We start from the raw sequence: 15,290 nt of genomic DNA, 5'->3' as shown, positions 1-15,290 counted from the left end.
TGTGGTGTAATAATGTGTTTATTTTCTCACTTGGATGGTGCTTTCAGAAGCTGACGATTTAGATTGTCAGAATGGGTAACATACTTTGTAGGTACACAATAATTCAAAGTAAGTACACCTCACGATACACTTCATAACTAAATCCTGTGTAACAACTAGTAATTACATTGTACATATGTAGATATTACATGTACTCTGTGGTGTGCAAGTGTTCTTTTTTTCTCACTTGGATGGTGCTTTCAGAAGCCTTAAAATGAGGGCCCGGTTGTCAGGATGGATAATGTACTATATAGGTACACATTAATTACAAGTAAGTACCTCTCATGACACACTTAATTTTAAGTAGCTAGATATTGTGTAACCCCTAGTAGTTACATTTTACTTATGCAGATATTAAATGTACTCTGAGGTGTACTTGTGGGTTTAACCTCTCACTTGGCTGGCAAGGAGGTTCACGTTGTCTTAATGGGTAACGTACACATTAAGTATTTAATTTGTATTTAACCCTTATTTTTACCAGGCAAATTGACTGAGAACACATTCTCATTTCCAGCAACAATCTGGGGAATAGTTACAGGGGAGAGGAGGGGGATGAATGAGCCAATCGTAAACTGGGGATGATTAGGTGGCCATAATAGTGATAATAGTGAGGGCCAGATTGGGAATTTAGCCAGGACACCGGGGTTAACACCCTTACTCCTACGATAAGTGCCATGGGATCTTTAGGCACCATAGAGAGTCAGGACACTTGTTTAACGTCCCATCTGAAAGTCGACGCCCAAAACTTACAACAACAACAAAAATATTAGAATCTGGGATGGCACCCATATGGCAGACCTTAGTCAGTGAAGTTGACATATGTCCAAGCTGTTATTGTAAACTCAACCAAGTTAACCCAGATGGTACACTTTTGGGGGGCAAGTGCAAGCAACAACATTGAGTGTAGATTTTGAAAAGTGCATATTCACAATAAGGTCATTTGAGTTTATTGAGCCTCCAATCTTTGTAATCTCGGACGCCCAGTGTCCTAAATCTTTCCACATGATATTACAACCTTGTGACAGTTATTACTGAATCAGATGCAGCTAAGAATTTAGTGGAAACTTGCACCTATCAAGTGCACATGCACTTAGCCTACAGTGCATTCGGAAAGTATTCAGACCCCTTCCTTTTTTCCACATTTGTTACGTTACAAACTTATTCTAAAACATTTAAATATGTTTTACACCTCGTCAAGCCAATGACAAAGTGATTTGCATATGTATTCAGGCAATTTGCTATGAGACTCTAAATTGAGCTCAAGTGCATCCTGTTTCCATTGATAATCCTTGAGATGTTTCTATAACTTGATTGGAGTCCACCTGGGGTAAATTCAATTGAATGGACATTATTTGTAAAGGCACACACCTGTCCATATAAGGTCCCACAGTTGACAGTGCATATCAGAGCAAAAACCAAGCCATGATGTTGAAGGAATTGTCCATAGAGCTCCGAGACAGGATTGTGTCGAGGCAAAGATCTGGGGAAGGGTACCAAAAAACATCTGCAGCATTGAAGGTTCCCAAGAACACAGTGGCCTCCATCATTCTTAAATGGAAGAAGTTTGAAACCACCAACACTCTTCTTAGAGCTGGCTGCCTGGGCAAACTGAGCAATCGGGGGAGAAGGGCCTTGGTCAGGGAGGTGACCAAGAACCTGATTGTCCCTCTGACATCAGCTCCAGAGTTCCTCTGTGGATATGGGAGAACCTTACAGAAGGACAACCATCTCTGCAGCACTCCACCAATCAGGCCTTTATGTTAGAGTCGCCAGACAGAAGCCACTCCCCAGAAAAAAAGGCACATGACAACCCGCTTGGAGTTTGCCAAAAGGCACCTTAAGGACTCAACAAGATTCTCTGGTCTGATGAAAGCAAAATTGAACTCTTTGGCCTGAATGTCAAGCTTCATGTCTGGAGGAAACCTGGCACCATCCCTACGGTGAAGCATGGTGGTGGCAGTATCATAATGTGGGGATGCAGCAGGGACTCTGAGACTATTCAGGATCGAGGGAAAGACAAATGGAGCAAAGTACAGAGAGATCCTTGATGAAAACCTGCTCCAGAGCGCTCAGGACCTCAGACTGGGGCAAATGTTCACCTTTCAACAGGACAACGACCCTAAGCAAACAGCCAAGACAACACGGGAGGGGCTTCGGGGCAAGTCTCTGACTGTTCCTGGGTGGCTGAGCCTGAGCCTGAACTTGAAACCGATTGAACATCTCTGGAGAGACCTGAAAATAGCTGTGCAGCGACGCTCCCCATCCTACCAGACAGAGCTTGAAAGAATCTGCAGAGAAGAATGGGAGAATCTCTCCAAATACAGGTGTGCCAATCTTGTAACATTCTACCCAAGAACACTTGAGGCTGTAATCGCTGCCAAAGGTGCTTCAACAAAGTACTGAGTACATTTTGTAAAAACCTGTTTTTGCTTTATCGTTATAGGGTATTGTTTGTAGATTGAGGGGCGGGGGGGACTATTTAATCAGTTTTAGAATAAGGCTGTAAAGTAACAAAATGTGGAAAAAGTCAAGGGGTCTGAATACTTTCCGAATGCACTGTACATATACAGTATGTAAAAATATTTCCAATGTAGTATGTGCAAAACAAACAAAGACCCTCTAAGACCAATGTACATGCGCGCACACACACACACACGCTCCAGCTCAGTTCTGTCTCCTCAGTGGAAGCGTAGCCTTCCCTCAGCCTCAAACAGCTTCTCTTCCTCTTCAGAAAGACAGTTTCCTTTCAAACTGTGGGTGAGTGATGACAGAGCACATGATAATCAGGAACCAGCAATGCATTCAAAGACTCACAGCCAAAGTAGAAATGGTAAAAGATGTTTTGGAATAACAATTTAATATATAAAATACTATATTAATATATAAAATACTATTATTAACCTGGTTTAAAATAGAGGAATGTGCCTTTAAGCAAGCATGAGTGTGACATTGCGTACACTCACCAGATCTCTTTGAGTGATGTGTTGTGGGAGAGAGCCTCTGACAGCTGTCTGATTCCATCCACTGTCAGCTGATTATTGATTAACCTGCGCAGAATGGACCAGAGGGATCACTAGGTTAACCGGCTAACTTTTATTCACATTCAGAAATACATTTTGTTAACTTTCTGGTTAATTCTGAGGCTAAACTTCGTTATTGGTTGTTGGGAGTGTGTTGAGACTGGGGCCTGCCTTACCAGAGGTGAGAGAGACCCGTGTTGGATCTGATCAGCTCTGCCATGTCTGGTGCTACATCATCTGACAACTCGTTTTGCACCAACCTAGAACACCACAACACACATTTAAACTGTACTGTACTCCAAGACACAGATACACATTTTCAAGTCTTGTGAACATGAGACAGGCATACATGAAGGTTAATTCAAGTCCTACCAGAAAATTCGGAGCCCTCTATTGTCTTTCAGTGCTTTGGCCAAGCTCCGCCCACCTTCTGAAGTGATGCCATTGGCTGAGAGACTGAGGGAGAGAAGAGCAGAGTGACATAGTGTAAAACAGATACTGTAGTTTCTCTGTGTATCTAAAAGTAAGAGTTCAATTACCCATACTGTATAGCTGATTATACAACAGGTGAGTCTAATCCTGAATGCTGATTGGTTAAAACCCGCATTCCAGCCGGTGTCTATTCCACAAGTTACCACCGGCTAAATCTATCACGTTAAAATGCCTAATTACTCTGTTCCACTGACTGCGCAATCCTCTGTCTCATCAGCCCAGCCAGACAATATATTAACTTGATCTCCACCATAAAAAGCATCTAGACATTATCTCAAATTTCGGTTAACTAAATATTAGTCTTTCATGTCCCATAGTAATGAATGTGTTGGGAGTCGAAATCTTGAAATCATGGATCAGCATAATTGTTATGGATATATACAAAGAACTATCCCTAGAAAACAGGGAAAAACTAAACAAAGTGCAGCTAGTTTGCAGTCTTTCCAGCTTCAGTTTGATGTGATTGTGTTAGCTGTGTTGTTGGCTAGCTCCTCTAAACCACAGTGTCCTGAGTAGTGAGCACATTTTCTATGCCAGATGAAATCGTGCCTCATTAGCTCATGTGGAAGGACCACCAGAGGGCAGGCTGGGCTCACGGATAGTTGCCCAACCAGGCATGTGAGTCAATCTGACCAGAGGCAATTAAGCACAGCTGGCTGACGGTACTAATGACATATTATCTTTTCCCTACAAGAGGGAAGAGGGAACCAGCGAGGAGGGAAGATAAACTATCTCTGGAGGATGGCCACCAAGAGAGGGGAGCTATCCAAGAATAACCATTAAGACGGTGAAAAACCTGTGGTTTTTGTTATAGTTTAAAGATAATCTTCTTATGTTCCTGTTTCATCTAAAGGAGATGTTTCTCCTTGGGAGATTCTCATTGATTGTGTTGGAGTGTGTGTACTGACAGAAATCCCTCAATAGAGAACTGTGTTCAATCAAGAAAACCTTCTCCTGACTCATTTATTCCACCTTTCCGCTTTAGAGTGAAACCAAATTACTTGGTCCGCTCAAGCCTATTATTATGGATGTATCCAAATAAATGTCACTAGAAAACAGCTTAAGCAAATGCTGCTACTTTGTTGTTCTGGCTACACTGTTTGACTTGACTGTAAGTTAGCCATAGTTGGCTAGCTAGCAAGCAAGGGATAAGAACGGAACATTGGAACATAAATGGAACATTTAGGACGAACGACTAGGTCGCGTCCATAGATACGAACGACTGGGTCGTGTGTCTGGCACCTAAACCGATAGAACAAATGTCCAGCCGGCTTGGGTAGCAACCCCAGATTTGTGTCGGGACTATATCTTGTGGAAGGATGAAATAGTATGAATAAACATGAATAAATTCATCAAAATAACATGTTTAATGAAAATGTCAACCATTATTTGAATATGTTGGTAACCAGTTGTATAAAAGTGATAATGCCCTTGAAGACGATGTTTGGAGGATATATTCTCCAAACATCTCCTGTCTCCTGTTCCTCCTGTCTCAGCCTCCAGTATTTATGCTGCAGTAGTTTGTGTCGGGGGGGGGCTAGGGTCAGTTTGTTATATCTGGAGTACTTCTCCTGTCCTATCCGGTGTCCTGTGTGAATTTAAGTATGCTCTCTCTAATTCTCTCTTTCTTTCTCTCTCTCAGAGGACCTGAGCCCTAGGACCATGCCTCAGGACTACCGGGCATGATGACTCCTTTCTGTCCCCAGTCCACCTGGCCATGCTGCTGCTCCAGTTTCAACTGTTCTGCCTGTGATTATTATTATTTGACCATGCTGGTCATTTATGAACATTTGAACATCTTGGCCATGATCTCCACCCTGCACAGCCAGAAGAGGACTGGCCACCCCACATAGCCTGGTTCCTCTCTAGGTTTCTTCCTAGGTTTTGGCCTTTCTAGGGAGTTTTTCCTTGCCACCGTGCTTCTACACCTGCATTGCTTGCTGTTTGAGGTTTTAGGCTGGGTTTTTGTACAGCACTTTGAGATATCAGCTGATGTACGAAGGGCTATATAAATACATTTGATTTGATATTCGCACGGTTTGCCGGCCCTCGAATTCGTCTCCCGCCTAACACCTGTGCCAATATATCCTCAACACCGGCTTCTCACGCATCATCACTTAAGTGTTTGTTAGTAAAATGATGCACCAATGGGTTATACAACCTCATTACTGACATCAACTGTCATGAACCACAGCTGTGGGATAACTGAGAATGGCATGGCACAATTAGTGCCACTAGCTAGGTTTCCATTCAATTGGCACAAAATGTGCATGTGAATATCCTAAAAAGAAAATATTTTCCCAAAAGTGGTAGGTTTCCACCAAATGGACTTGTTGTGGATAAAATTCAATGCAAGTTGACATAACATAAAAAATAAAATTTTGTGTGCGCTAAGTTTTCATGTACCAAATAAAATTCTAATATACCGATCACAAAAGCTGTTGCGTTAAATAGCAAATTTGCCCACTCTAGTCTTGGCAAGTGCACTCTAGCATCAGTTCTCAGATACAGTAAAGATAGACTAGTCTACATGATGAGATTATTAGGGATATTTCTATTTGTCAAACGGCAGTCAAGCATCGATCATCATGTTACCAGAATAAGACATTCAATATTTATTGGAAAGGAGCATCTAGCTCATCACTGTTCACTTTCAGCACCCTGTGAAGTTCATGATACTTACAGTATTTCATCTGTAGCCTAGTACACTGCATGGTCTCCCAAGTTGTAGTGGGAGGACCACATACCATATCAAAACACCACTCCTAGTTACTTCGATATGATGATTATATCAATATTTGTGGCGTTTAAACAGCTATTTCTTGCATTATTAATTTTAACGACACTGAAAGATCCCACAATGTCCAACAAACCAATGATGTCTCTGCATTTATAAAGTTGTACCAAAACGTCCTGTTTCCATCACAGCTGTCATGATTGTTTTTATACGGTATGACTTTACCCGCATAAAAACTGTGGATGGGAATGTGGTTACTGTGCCAAATACTTACTCAGTTAAATAAAAACAATAATGAGATAAAAAAGTTCCGGTTCCGGTTGGAGCGAGCGGTCGCATCTACACTTCGGTCCGCAGGTAGTATAACTTTTCATTACATTTCGTTATAGTACAACGGTTTGATTTGTCTAATCTTAGCAATTTCTTCTTAGCTAGCTACATAGCCGTCTTTGTATCAACGACAATTGCATAATTATCGTATTTCGTCGTCCTAACGTATCTGCCCAGCAGCTAGCTAAGCAGCTAGCTAACATCCACTGTCCACTAGCACTGTAGAAACTATTACACTCAACTGAACGACTCGATTAGCGTAGTGTCAGCTAGCTACATAGTTGTCTTCGCTGTCTTCGTATCCAAGATAATTGTGCAGTTTAGAGTGTGTAGACTTAGAGTGATTATCTTAATTTACCGAGGTTAGCTAGCCAGCTATTTGTCGTCCTTAACGTAGGAAATGCTGCTAGCTAGCTAGCCAACAGCTAGCCAACCTCTACCGAATTGAACTCCAACTACCCGGTCAACATTCCGCGTCGCTCCACAGGTAGTATCACATTTTCATTTCACTTCATTACAGTACAACGGTTTGATTTGTTTGATCGTAGCTAGCCAGCTACATAGCCGTCTTTGTATCTAAGACAATTGTGTAGTCTAGAGCGATTTTCTAGGTTAGCTGGCCAGCTATTGTCGTTCTTTTAACGTAGCTAGCCAGCTAGCCCCGAATAGCAGCACTGTAGTAACTATTACAGTACAACGGTTTGTTTTGTTTGATCGTAGCTAGCTAGCTACATAGCCGTCTTTGTATCTAAGACAATTGTGTAGCCTAGAGCGATTTTCTAGGTTAGCTGGCCAGCTATTGTCGTTCTTTTAACGTAGCTAGCCAGCTAGCCCCCGAATAGCAGCACTGTAGTAACTATTACAGTACAACGGTTTGTTTTGTTTGATCGTAGCTAGCTAGCTACATAGCCGTCTTTGTATCTAAGACAATTGTGTAGCCTAGAGCGATTTTCTAGGTTAGCTAGCCAGCTATTGTCGTTCTCTTAAGGTAACGTAACGCAATCAACCTGCTAGCTAGCCAGCTAGCCCCGAATAGCAGCACTGTAGAAACTATTACACTCGACGGAACGACTTGATTAGTGTAGTGTCAACATCGCAGCCACTACCAGCTAGCCTACTCCAGCAGTACTGTATCATTTCAATCATTTTAGTCAATAAGATTCTTGCTACGTAAGCTTAACTTTCTGAACATTCGAGACGTGTAGTCCACTTGTCATTCCAATCTCCTTTGCATTAGCGTAGCCTCTTCTGTACCCTGTCAACTATGTGTCTATCTATCCCTGTTCTCTCCTCTCTGCACAGACCATACAAACGCTCCACACCGCGTGGCCGCGGCCACCCTAATCTGGTGGTCCCAGCGCGCACGACCCACGTGGAGTTCCTGGTCTCCGGTAGCCTCTGGAACTGCCGATCTGCGGCCAACAAGGCAGAGTTCATCTCAGCCTATGCCTCCCTCCAGTCCCTCGACTTCCTGGCACTGACGGAAACATGGATCACCACAGATAACACTGCTACTCCTACTGCTCTCTCTTCGTCCGCCCACGTGTTCTCGCACACCCCGAGAGCTTCTGGTCAGCGGGGTGGTGGCACCGGGATCCTCATCTCTCCCAAGTGGTCATTCTCTCTCTCTCCCCTCACCCATCTATCTATCGCCTCCTTTGAATTCCATGCTGTCACAGTTACCAGCCCTTTCAAGCTTAACATCCTTATCATTTATCGCCCTCCAGGTTCCCTCGGAGAGTTCATCAATGAGCTTGATGCCTTGATAAGCTCCTTTCCTGAGGACGGCTCACCTCTCACAGTCCTGGGCGACTTTAACCTCCCCACGTCTACCTTTGACTCATTCCTCTCTGCCTCCTTCTTTCCACTCCTCTCCTCTTTTGACCTCACCCTCTCACCTTCCCCCTACTCACAAGGCAGGCAATACGCTCGACCTCATCTTTACTAGATGCTGTTCTTCCACTAACCTCATTGCAACTCCCCTCCAAGTCTCCGACCACTATCTTGTATCCTTTTCCCTCTCGCTCTCATCCAACACTTCCCACACTGCCCCTACTCGGATGGTATCGCGCCGTCCCAACCTTCGCTCTCTCTCCCCCGCTACTCTCTCCTCTTCCATCCTATCATCTCTTCCCTCTGCTCATACCTTCTCCAACCTTTCTCCTGATTCTGCCTCCTCAACCCTCCTCTCTTCCCTTTCTGCATCCTTTGACTCTCTATGTCCCCTATCTTCCAGGCCGGCTCGGTCCTCCCCTCCCGCTCCGTGGCTCGATGACTCATTGCGAGCTCACAGAACAGAGCTCCGGGCAGCCGAGCGGAAATGGAGGAAAACTCGCCTCCCTGCGGACCTGGCATCCTTTCACTCCCTCCTCTCTACATTTTCCTCCTCTGTCTCTGCTGCTAAAGCCACTTTCTACCACTCTAAATTCCAAGCATCTGCCTCTAACCCTAGGAAGCTCTTTGCCACCTTCTCCTCCCCCTGAATCCTCCTCCCCCTCCCCCCTCCTCCCTCTCTGCAGATGACTTCGTCAACCATTTTGAAAAGAAGGTCGACGACATCCGATCCTCGTTTGCTAAGTCAAATGACACCGCTGGTTCTGCTCACACTGCCCTACCCTGTGCTCTGACCTCTTTCTCCCCTCTCTCTCCAGATGAAATCTCACTTCTTGTGACGGCCGGCCGCCCAACAACCTGCCCGCTTGACCCTATCCCCTCCTCTCTTCTCCAGACCATTTCCGGGGACCTTCTCCCTTACCTCACCTCGCTCATCAACTCATCCCTGACCGCTGGCTACGTCCCTTCCGTCTTCAAGAGAGCGAGAGTTGCACCCCTTCTGAAAAAACCTACACTCGATCCCTCCGATGTCAACAACTACAGACCAGTATCCCTTCTTTCTTTTCTCTCCAAAACTCTTGAACGTGCCGTCCTTGGCCAGCTCTCCCGCTATCTCTCTCAGAATGACCTTCTTGATCCAAATCAGTCAGGTTTCAAGACTAGTCATTCAACTGAGACTGCTCTTCTCTGTATCACGGAGGCGCTCCGCACTGCTAAAGCTAACTCTCTCTCCTCTGCTCTCATCCTTCTAGACCTATCGGCTGCCTTCGATACTGTGAACCATCAGATCCTCCTCTCCACCCTCTCCGAGTTGGGCATCTCCGGCGCGGCCCACGCTTGGATTGCGTCCTACCTGACAGGTCGCTCCTACCAGGTGGCGTGGCGAGAATCTGTCTCCTCGCCACGCGCTCTCACCACTGGTGTCCCCCAGGGCTCTGTTCTAGGCCCTCTCCTATTCTCGCTATACACCAAGTCACTTGGCTCTGTCATAACCTCACATGGTCTCTCCTATCATTGCTATGCAGACGACACACAATTAATCTTCTCCTTTCCCCCTTCTGATGACCAGGTGGCGAATCGCATCTCTGCATGTCTGGCAGACATATCAGTGTGGATGACGGATCACCACCTCAAGCTGAACCTCGGCAAGACGGAGCTGCTCTTCCTCCCGGGGAAGGACTGCCCGTTCCATGATCTCGCCATCACGGTTGACAACTCCATTGTGTCCTCCTCCCAGAGCGCTAAGAACCTTGGCGTGATCCTGGACAACACCCTGTCGTTCTCAACCAACATCATGGCGGTGGCCCGTTCCTGTAGGTTCATGCTCTACAACATCCGCAGAGTACGACCCTGCCTCACACAGGAAGCGGCGCAGGTCCTAATCCAGGCACTTGTCATCTCCCGTCTGGATTACTGCAACTCGCTGTTGGCTGGGCTCCCTGCCTGTGCCATTAAACCCCTACAACTCATCCAGAACGCCGCAGCCCGTCTGGTGTTCAACCTTCCCAAGTTCTCTCACGTCACCCCGCTCCTCCGCTCTCTCCACTGGCTTCCAGTTGAAGCTCGCATCCGCTACAAGACCATGGTGCTTGCCTACGGAGCTGTGAGGGGAACGGCACCGCAGTACCTCCAGGCTCTGATCAGGCCCTACACCCAAGCAAGGGCACTGTGTTCATCCACCTCTGGCCTGCTCGCCTCCCTACCATTGAGGAAGTACAGTTCCCGCTCAGCCCAGTCAAAACTGTTCGCTGCTCTGGCCCCCCAATGGTGGAACAAACTCCCTCACGACGCCAGGACAGCGGAGTCAATCACCACCTTCCGGAGACACCTGAAACCCCACCTCTTCAAGGAATACCTAGGATAGGATAAGTAATCCTTCTCACCACCCCCCCTTAATGATTTAGATGCACTATTGTAAAGTGGCTGTTCCACTGGATGTCAGAAGGTGAATTCACCAATTTGTAAGTCGCTCTGGATAAGAGCGTCTGCTAAATGACTTAAATGTAATGTAATGTAAATCTTGCCATCTATCTCACCAGAGGTTGGTAAGACTTGGGTGATTCCTCAGGGCCTCTGCGAATGCTCTTGCTCCTTCATCACCAATGCTGTTCTCCCACATTCTGAAAAACAGGAACAATCCATCCCATGCACTCTGTTAATTAAATAAAAAAATATTGTAATAGTGCACTTACCCCACGTCAAAGATAGATGTGCTCTTCTGAATGGCATTGGCCAGATACCTGCCACCAACACTGGTGAACTTGTTGCTGCCAACCCTTTGAACAAATCAAAGTGCCAAAAATAAACATTTTAATTCATACACAAGTAATTATATAATTGATTGGACATACTAATTTACATACTTGACGACTCTTAACTTAGGACATTCCTCAATGATATGAGCAATAAGCTTGGCTCCGATGTCCGTAATGAGATTATTGTAAAGTCTGCAAATCAAGACAACAGAAATAGAGTCACATCATATGAATTTGTTATACAGCATAATACAGTACTAAAGTTTGACAGGCAAATTGACTCTGATAGACACTGACTCACCCCAAAACCTCCACCACTCTGTATTTGATAAGCTCCTCAGCCAGTACTTCAATGCTGCTGTCTGAGATCTGATTGACACATAACCTGAAATGGAGAAACTAATTTAGCTGAAAAGCTATACTTTGTTTGTGAGTGCTGGTAGCCTTTCATGTAAACAGTGGCATAAAGTACATAGTGTTTCCATCTGCATATATTCCTAATTCCTCACCTCACCACGGTCATCTTACTGAATGAAGGTCTGAGCTGCTTGACCCCATAGTCACTGATGTTGTTGTTGTCCATGTCCACCCCTAGCCTCTTCCGCCGGTGCTGAAGCACAAAGTTGAGGGCACTGCAGTCGCCAGAGGACACATTACAGTAGCCCAGCTTGATGTAGTCAGCTGTGATTCCCTTCGCAGTCAGCTGGGCCACCTCTTTACTTCCTGTCTCGAAGATGCAGCGCAGCATCCACAGGAAGTTGGGCAGGACATGCACCTTGCTGCCCTCCTGCTCTGTGCTGTGGAGTGGCAGACCGCGGAGGTGGGACCTCACGCTGGTGAACAGGTAGGACTTGAGGACCGCTCGCTTCCTCTTCAGTAGCGCTGGAGGAACCATGTGCTCCAGCAGGCCGGCATTGGCCTTAGACAGCAGTCCACACAGGAAGAGGTTGGCGTACTGGAGATGCTCATTGGTCTTGAACGGGTCCTTTCCCCTGGGTTTGGAGAAGCCACCGATGCAGGGGAAGACACATGATAAACAAGATGTGTTGTCCCTCCTGCTGCACTCGGTGAAGAACTTGAGGATGTTCCCTTCTCTGGCGTGTTCGTCCAGAACCAGGGAGAATGCAGCCAAGAAGGACTGTAGGGTGAGATGAAGGAACTCAAAGGTAGAAGGGTTTCCACAGGCATCGTAGCGGCTGACCGGTCGGAGGAAACCCACCTGAAAGTCCTCCTCAGTCAGGCCACAGGAGGTCACCTCTTCCTGGTCGAACACAAAGCTTCCTCTCTCCGTGCCCAGCAGAGCCAGCTTCGAGAAGGCTTTCAGTGGCCTCAACCCTGCCCTGAAGGTATCAGCGGGGCACCTGGTGTTTCTCGTCAGGAGGCCCGGTGGGGGAGCGGCCCCCCGGCTGAAGAAGACTTCAGAAAGCAGAAGGAATATGTTAGTGAGGGTCACGCAAGCCTCTGGCAACTCAAAGTCGTCGTAGACTGAGCTCAGGTGTTTAAAGCTCTTGAAGACGATCCAGCAGAAGAGGGGGATGGAGCAGAGGCCACAGAGGTCGGGGCTGGCATCCAGCTGGACTGAGACCAGGTCCCTGTGCTCCTGCTCTTTGAAGTGTAGGTTGGTGTAGGTTTGAAGGTGGGCCGGAGAGAACCCACGCAGTGCCACCCTCTTCCGGATCACCCTGCTCTGGACCTCGGTGCCTGTCCGAGCAGTGAGGACCTTCCGGGAACCACTGAGCAGCTTCCCACAGAGCAGGTTAATGAGCACCAGAAGAGGGTGAATCTTCTCCTCTGGAGAAACCACCTCAGGCACGTTACCCAGGTTCAGATCAGCCTGGATCTCATCATAGCCGTCAAACGTAAAGAGAACCTTTTCGGGGAAGCGGAGGATGTAGCTGAACACCTCATTGTCTGCATCTTGGTCGGGGTAGCAGTTGTATTTGAAAAGCAGGTCTCTGAGTGAGATCTCGTCTGTCTCCTTGAATGTGCTGAACATCCTACAGCGGAACTTGAAGAAGAACATGGCGTCTGTCTGTTCCAGCTCCCTATTGGACCACAGCCTCTGGAGCTTCTGGAGGAGGATGGACTTGCCCACCCCAGCGTCCCCTGTGATGAGCACCGTCTCTGCCTGTGGGTTAAAGACACCCTGCTCTCCCAGGAGCTGCTCCAGACCCTCCAGGTGGCCAAGGCTCTCATTGCGGTCATTCAGGAGCTCCATCAGGGTGTCTGTATAGAGCTCCTCCAGCAGGGTTTCTTCTTGCTGGGCGTAGGATGCAATGAAGAATGTGTCTCGGCCCAGCTCTTGCCTCAGCTTCTCACAGTACCTACTAACTGAGAGGAGGGGGGTAGGGAGAATACACTGGAGTCTCATTCTCAACTGCTGATATTCAGCCGAAATATACAGTAGTTTCCCCCGTGATTTTCAAATAGCTTACATTTTCAATGCACTGTATTTTTTTATGGTTAAGTAAAATTCCAATAACACATATGAAGTGCAGCGCCATACAGTCTACTGACATACTTACTAGGGTCCGTGTTCTTCACTGGTATGTCCCGAATGAAGTCTGGTGGCTGGTAGTTGATCTCTTTAAGCCATGGTTGAAGGTCTATGTATGCATCATAAACTTTGTAGAGAATATATAGGAAGTATTCACATGCCTGCTCCCCTTTGCTTTGGACCAATTCCAGGATTTTACGCACCTGCGCCATGTCAATCATAAGTCAATAATATTTACTTTACAGTGATTCAATATTTAATAGCTAACAGTTCCCCCCCTTTTACACACCTGCACGATGCCAATCATATTTACTTACCAGTGATTCATATTTAATTAATATTACTTTCCACATTTTGATTAATGTGGCCAAACAGGATTTTTCACAGATAAGATACTGGCAACATACCAAATGCCATTGTATTGCAAAATCAAGTCTTGTCTTTATATTTTCTCATCTTAAAATCAATTAGTTCGTTTTATTTTGGGCTTAGTAAGCTATTTGTGAATGCAAGAGCATGTCTTTGTGATGGGTACTTTGTCATTTAATGTGTGTTGTCCAAAAGGACATGTATCCTCTCTGAAACCCTCCTATGGTAAATTACCTGGTCTGTCTTGGTGGCTGAGCGCTGGATGATTTCTGTATCCTCAATACACAGAAAGCCACTTTGTAGGAGGTTATCCAGAATGCACTGCGTGCTCTTCACCTGGGAGACCAGTAGCTCATGGTGCAAGGTGAACAGTTGGACAGTGGACACATGGCCCATTAGTCCAGCACGGACTTCTTCGGCACTGGAGCCCATAATATGCATGCAGCTGGACTTCAGCTTTTACTGGAAGAGAGTAAGGGGAATTCAATAGCGGAATGGTTTCATTTCAAGAGGATAAAGCAGAGATTTCACAATTGTCTCCTGTGTGCATATTTATCTGCTGTAGCAAATAACAGAGAATCATCAATTAGTAGAGAAATATGGATCCAACAAAATGGATAAAAGACATGTTAATGTGTAATGTACAGAATCACATACAGTATAATATGGGCTGGAACATTTAGCCTACCTTCAAAAAGCCGTTAATTACATTGTTCTTATGGGCACTCTCCTAAACCGCTGTGGAAAAACTTGGGAACCACAGCTCTCCATTAAAACAAACTCCTATTGCTTATGAAACAGTTTAAAATAGCGTACAACAGGATATTAATTAAACGTTTCTCTAAGACCAGGATATTAACCAAACGTTTCTCTCGGACTGTTAGAAGAGTGATCTAGTCTTGTCTCAAACAATTTTCTGAAGAGAGGAAAAGGGTCTTTCCATGAGGAAGTGAAACCCAAAACAGCCTGGGATGCTTGTAATTTCACCTCGGATTGTGTAACTGCGCTTTTGGCATGCTGTGTTATCTGCCTCTTGCCACAACAGGAGCAAAGCATAATAGCAAACACATTATACAGGACCCGGCTCTAGCCTTTTGGGGGACCTACGCAAGATTTGGTTGGGGGAACCCAAGCTGGCGGTAAACATCTTTAGGGGCCTGCTCTTCACTGTGGAGAGAAATGTACATTTTAAGGTTACTACAAGCTCCACTCCACTG

General features: G+C 45.9%; 1 protein-coding gene across 1 annotated transcript; it reads right to left on the bottom strand.

Moving 5' to 3' along the window:
* On the bottom strand, positions 1 to 14,984 carry LOC135520419 (nucleotide-binding oligomerization domain-containing protein 1-like). The gene is made up of 12 exons (XM_064945973.1): positions 14,762 to 14,984; positions 14,308 to 14,535; positions 13,733 to 13,907; positions 11,717 to 13,538; positions 11,509 to 11,592; positions 11,316 to 11,399; positions 11,145 to 11,228; positions 10,989 to 11,072; positions 3,432 to 3,515; positions 3,236 to 3,319; positions 3,003 to 3,086; positions 1 to 2,790 (listed from the first exon to the last, which is right to left on the bottom strand). Exons 2-12 carry the CDS (start codon positions 14,512 to 14,514, stop codon positions 2,718 to 2,720), a joined length of 2,865 nt encoding a protein of 954 aa, XP_064802045.1. The 5' UTR covers positions 14,515 to 14,535; positions 14,762 to 14,984; the 3' UTR covers positions 1 to 2,717.
* Between the last annotated feature and the right edge of the window lie 306 nt (positions 14,985 to 15,290).

This window comes from Oncorhynchus masou, chromosome 29 (assembly GCF_036934945.1).
Source record: "Oncorhynchus masou masou isolate Uvic2021 chromosome 29, UVic_Omas_1.1, whole genome shotgun sequence".
In the NCBI taxonomy this organism is placed as follows: domain Eukaryota; kingdom Metazoa; phylum Chordata; class Actinopteri; order Salmoniformes; family Salmonidae; genus Oncorhynchus; species Oncorhynchus masou.
Note: the sequence above shows the minus strand (reverse complement) of the source record. Positions and strands in the feature narration are given on the sequence as shown.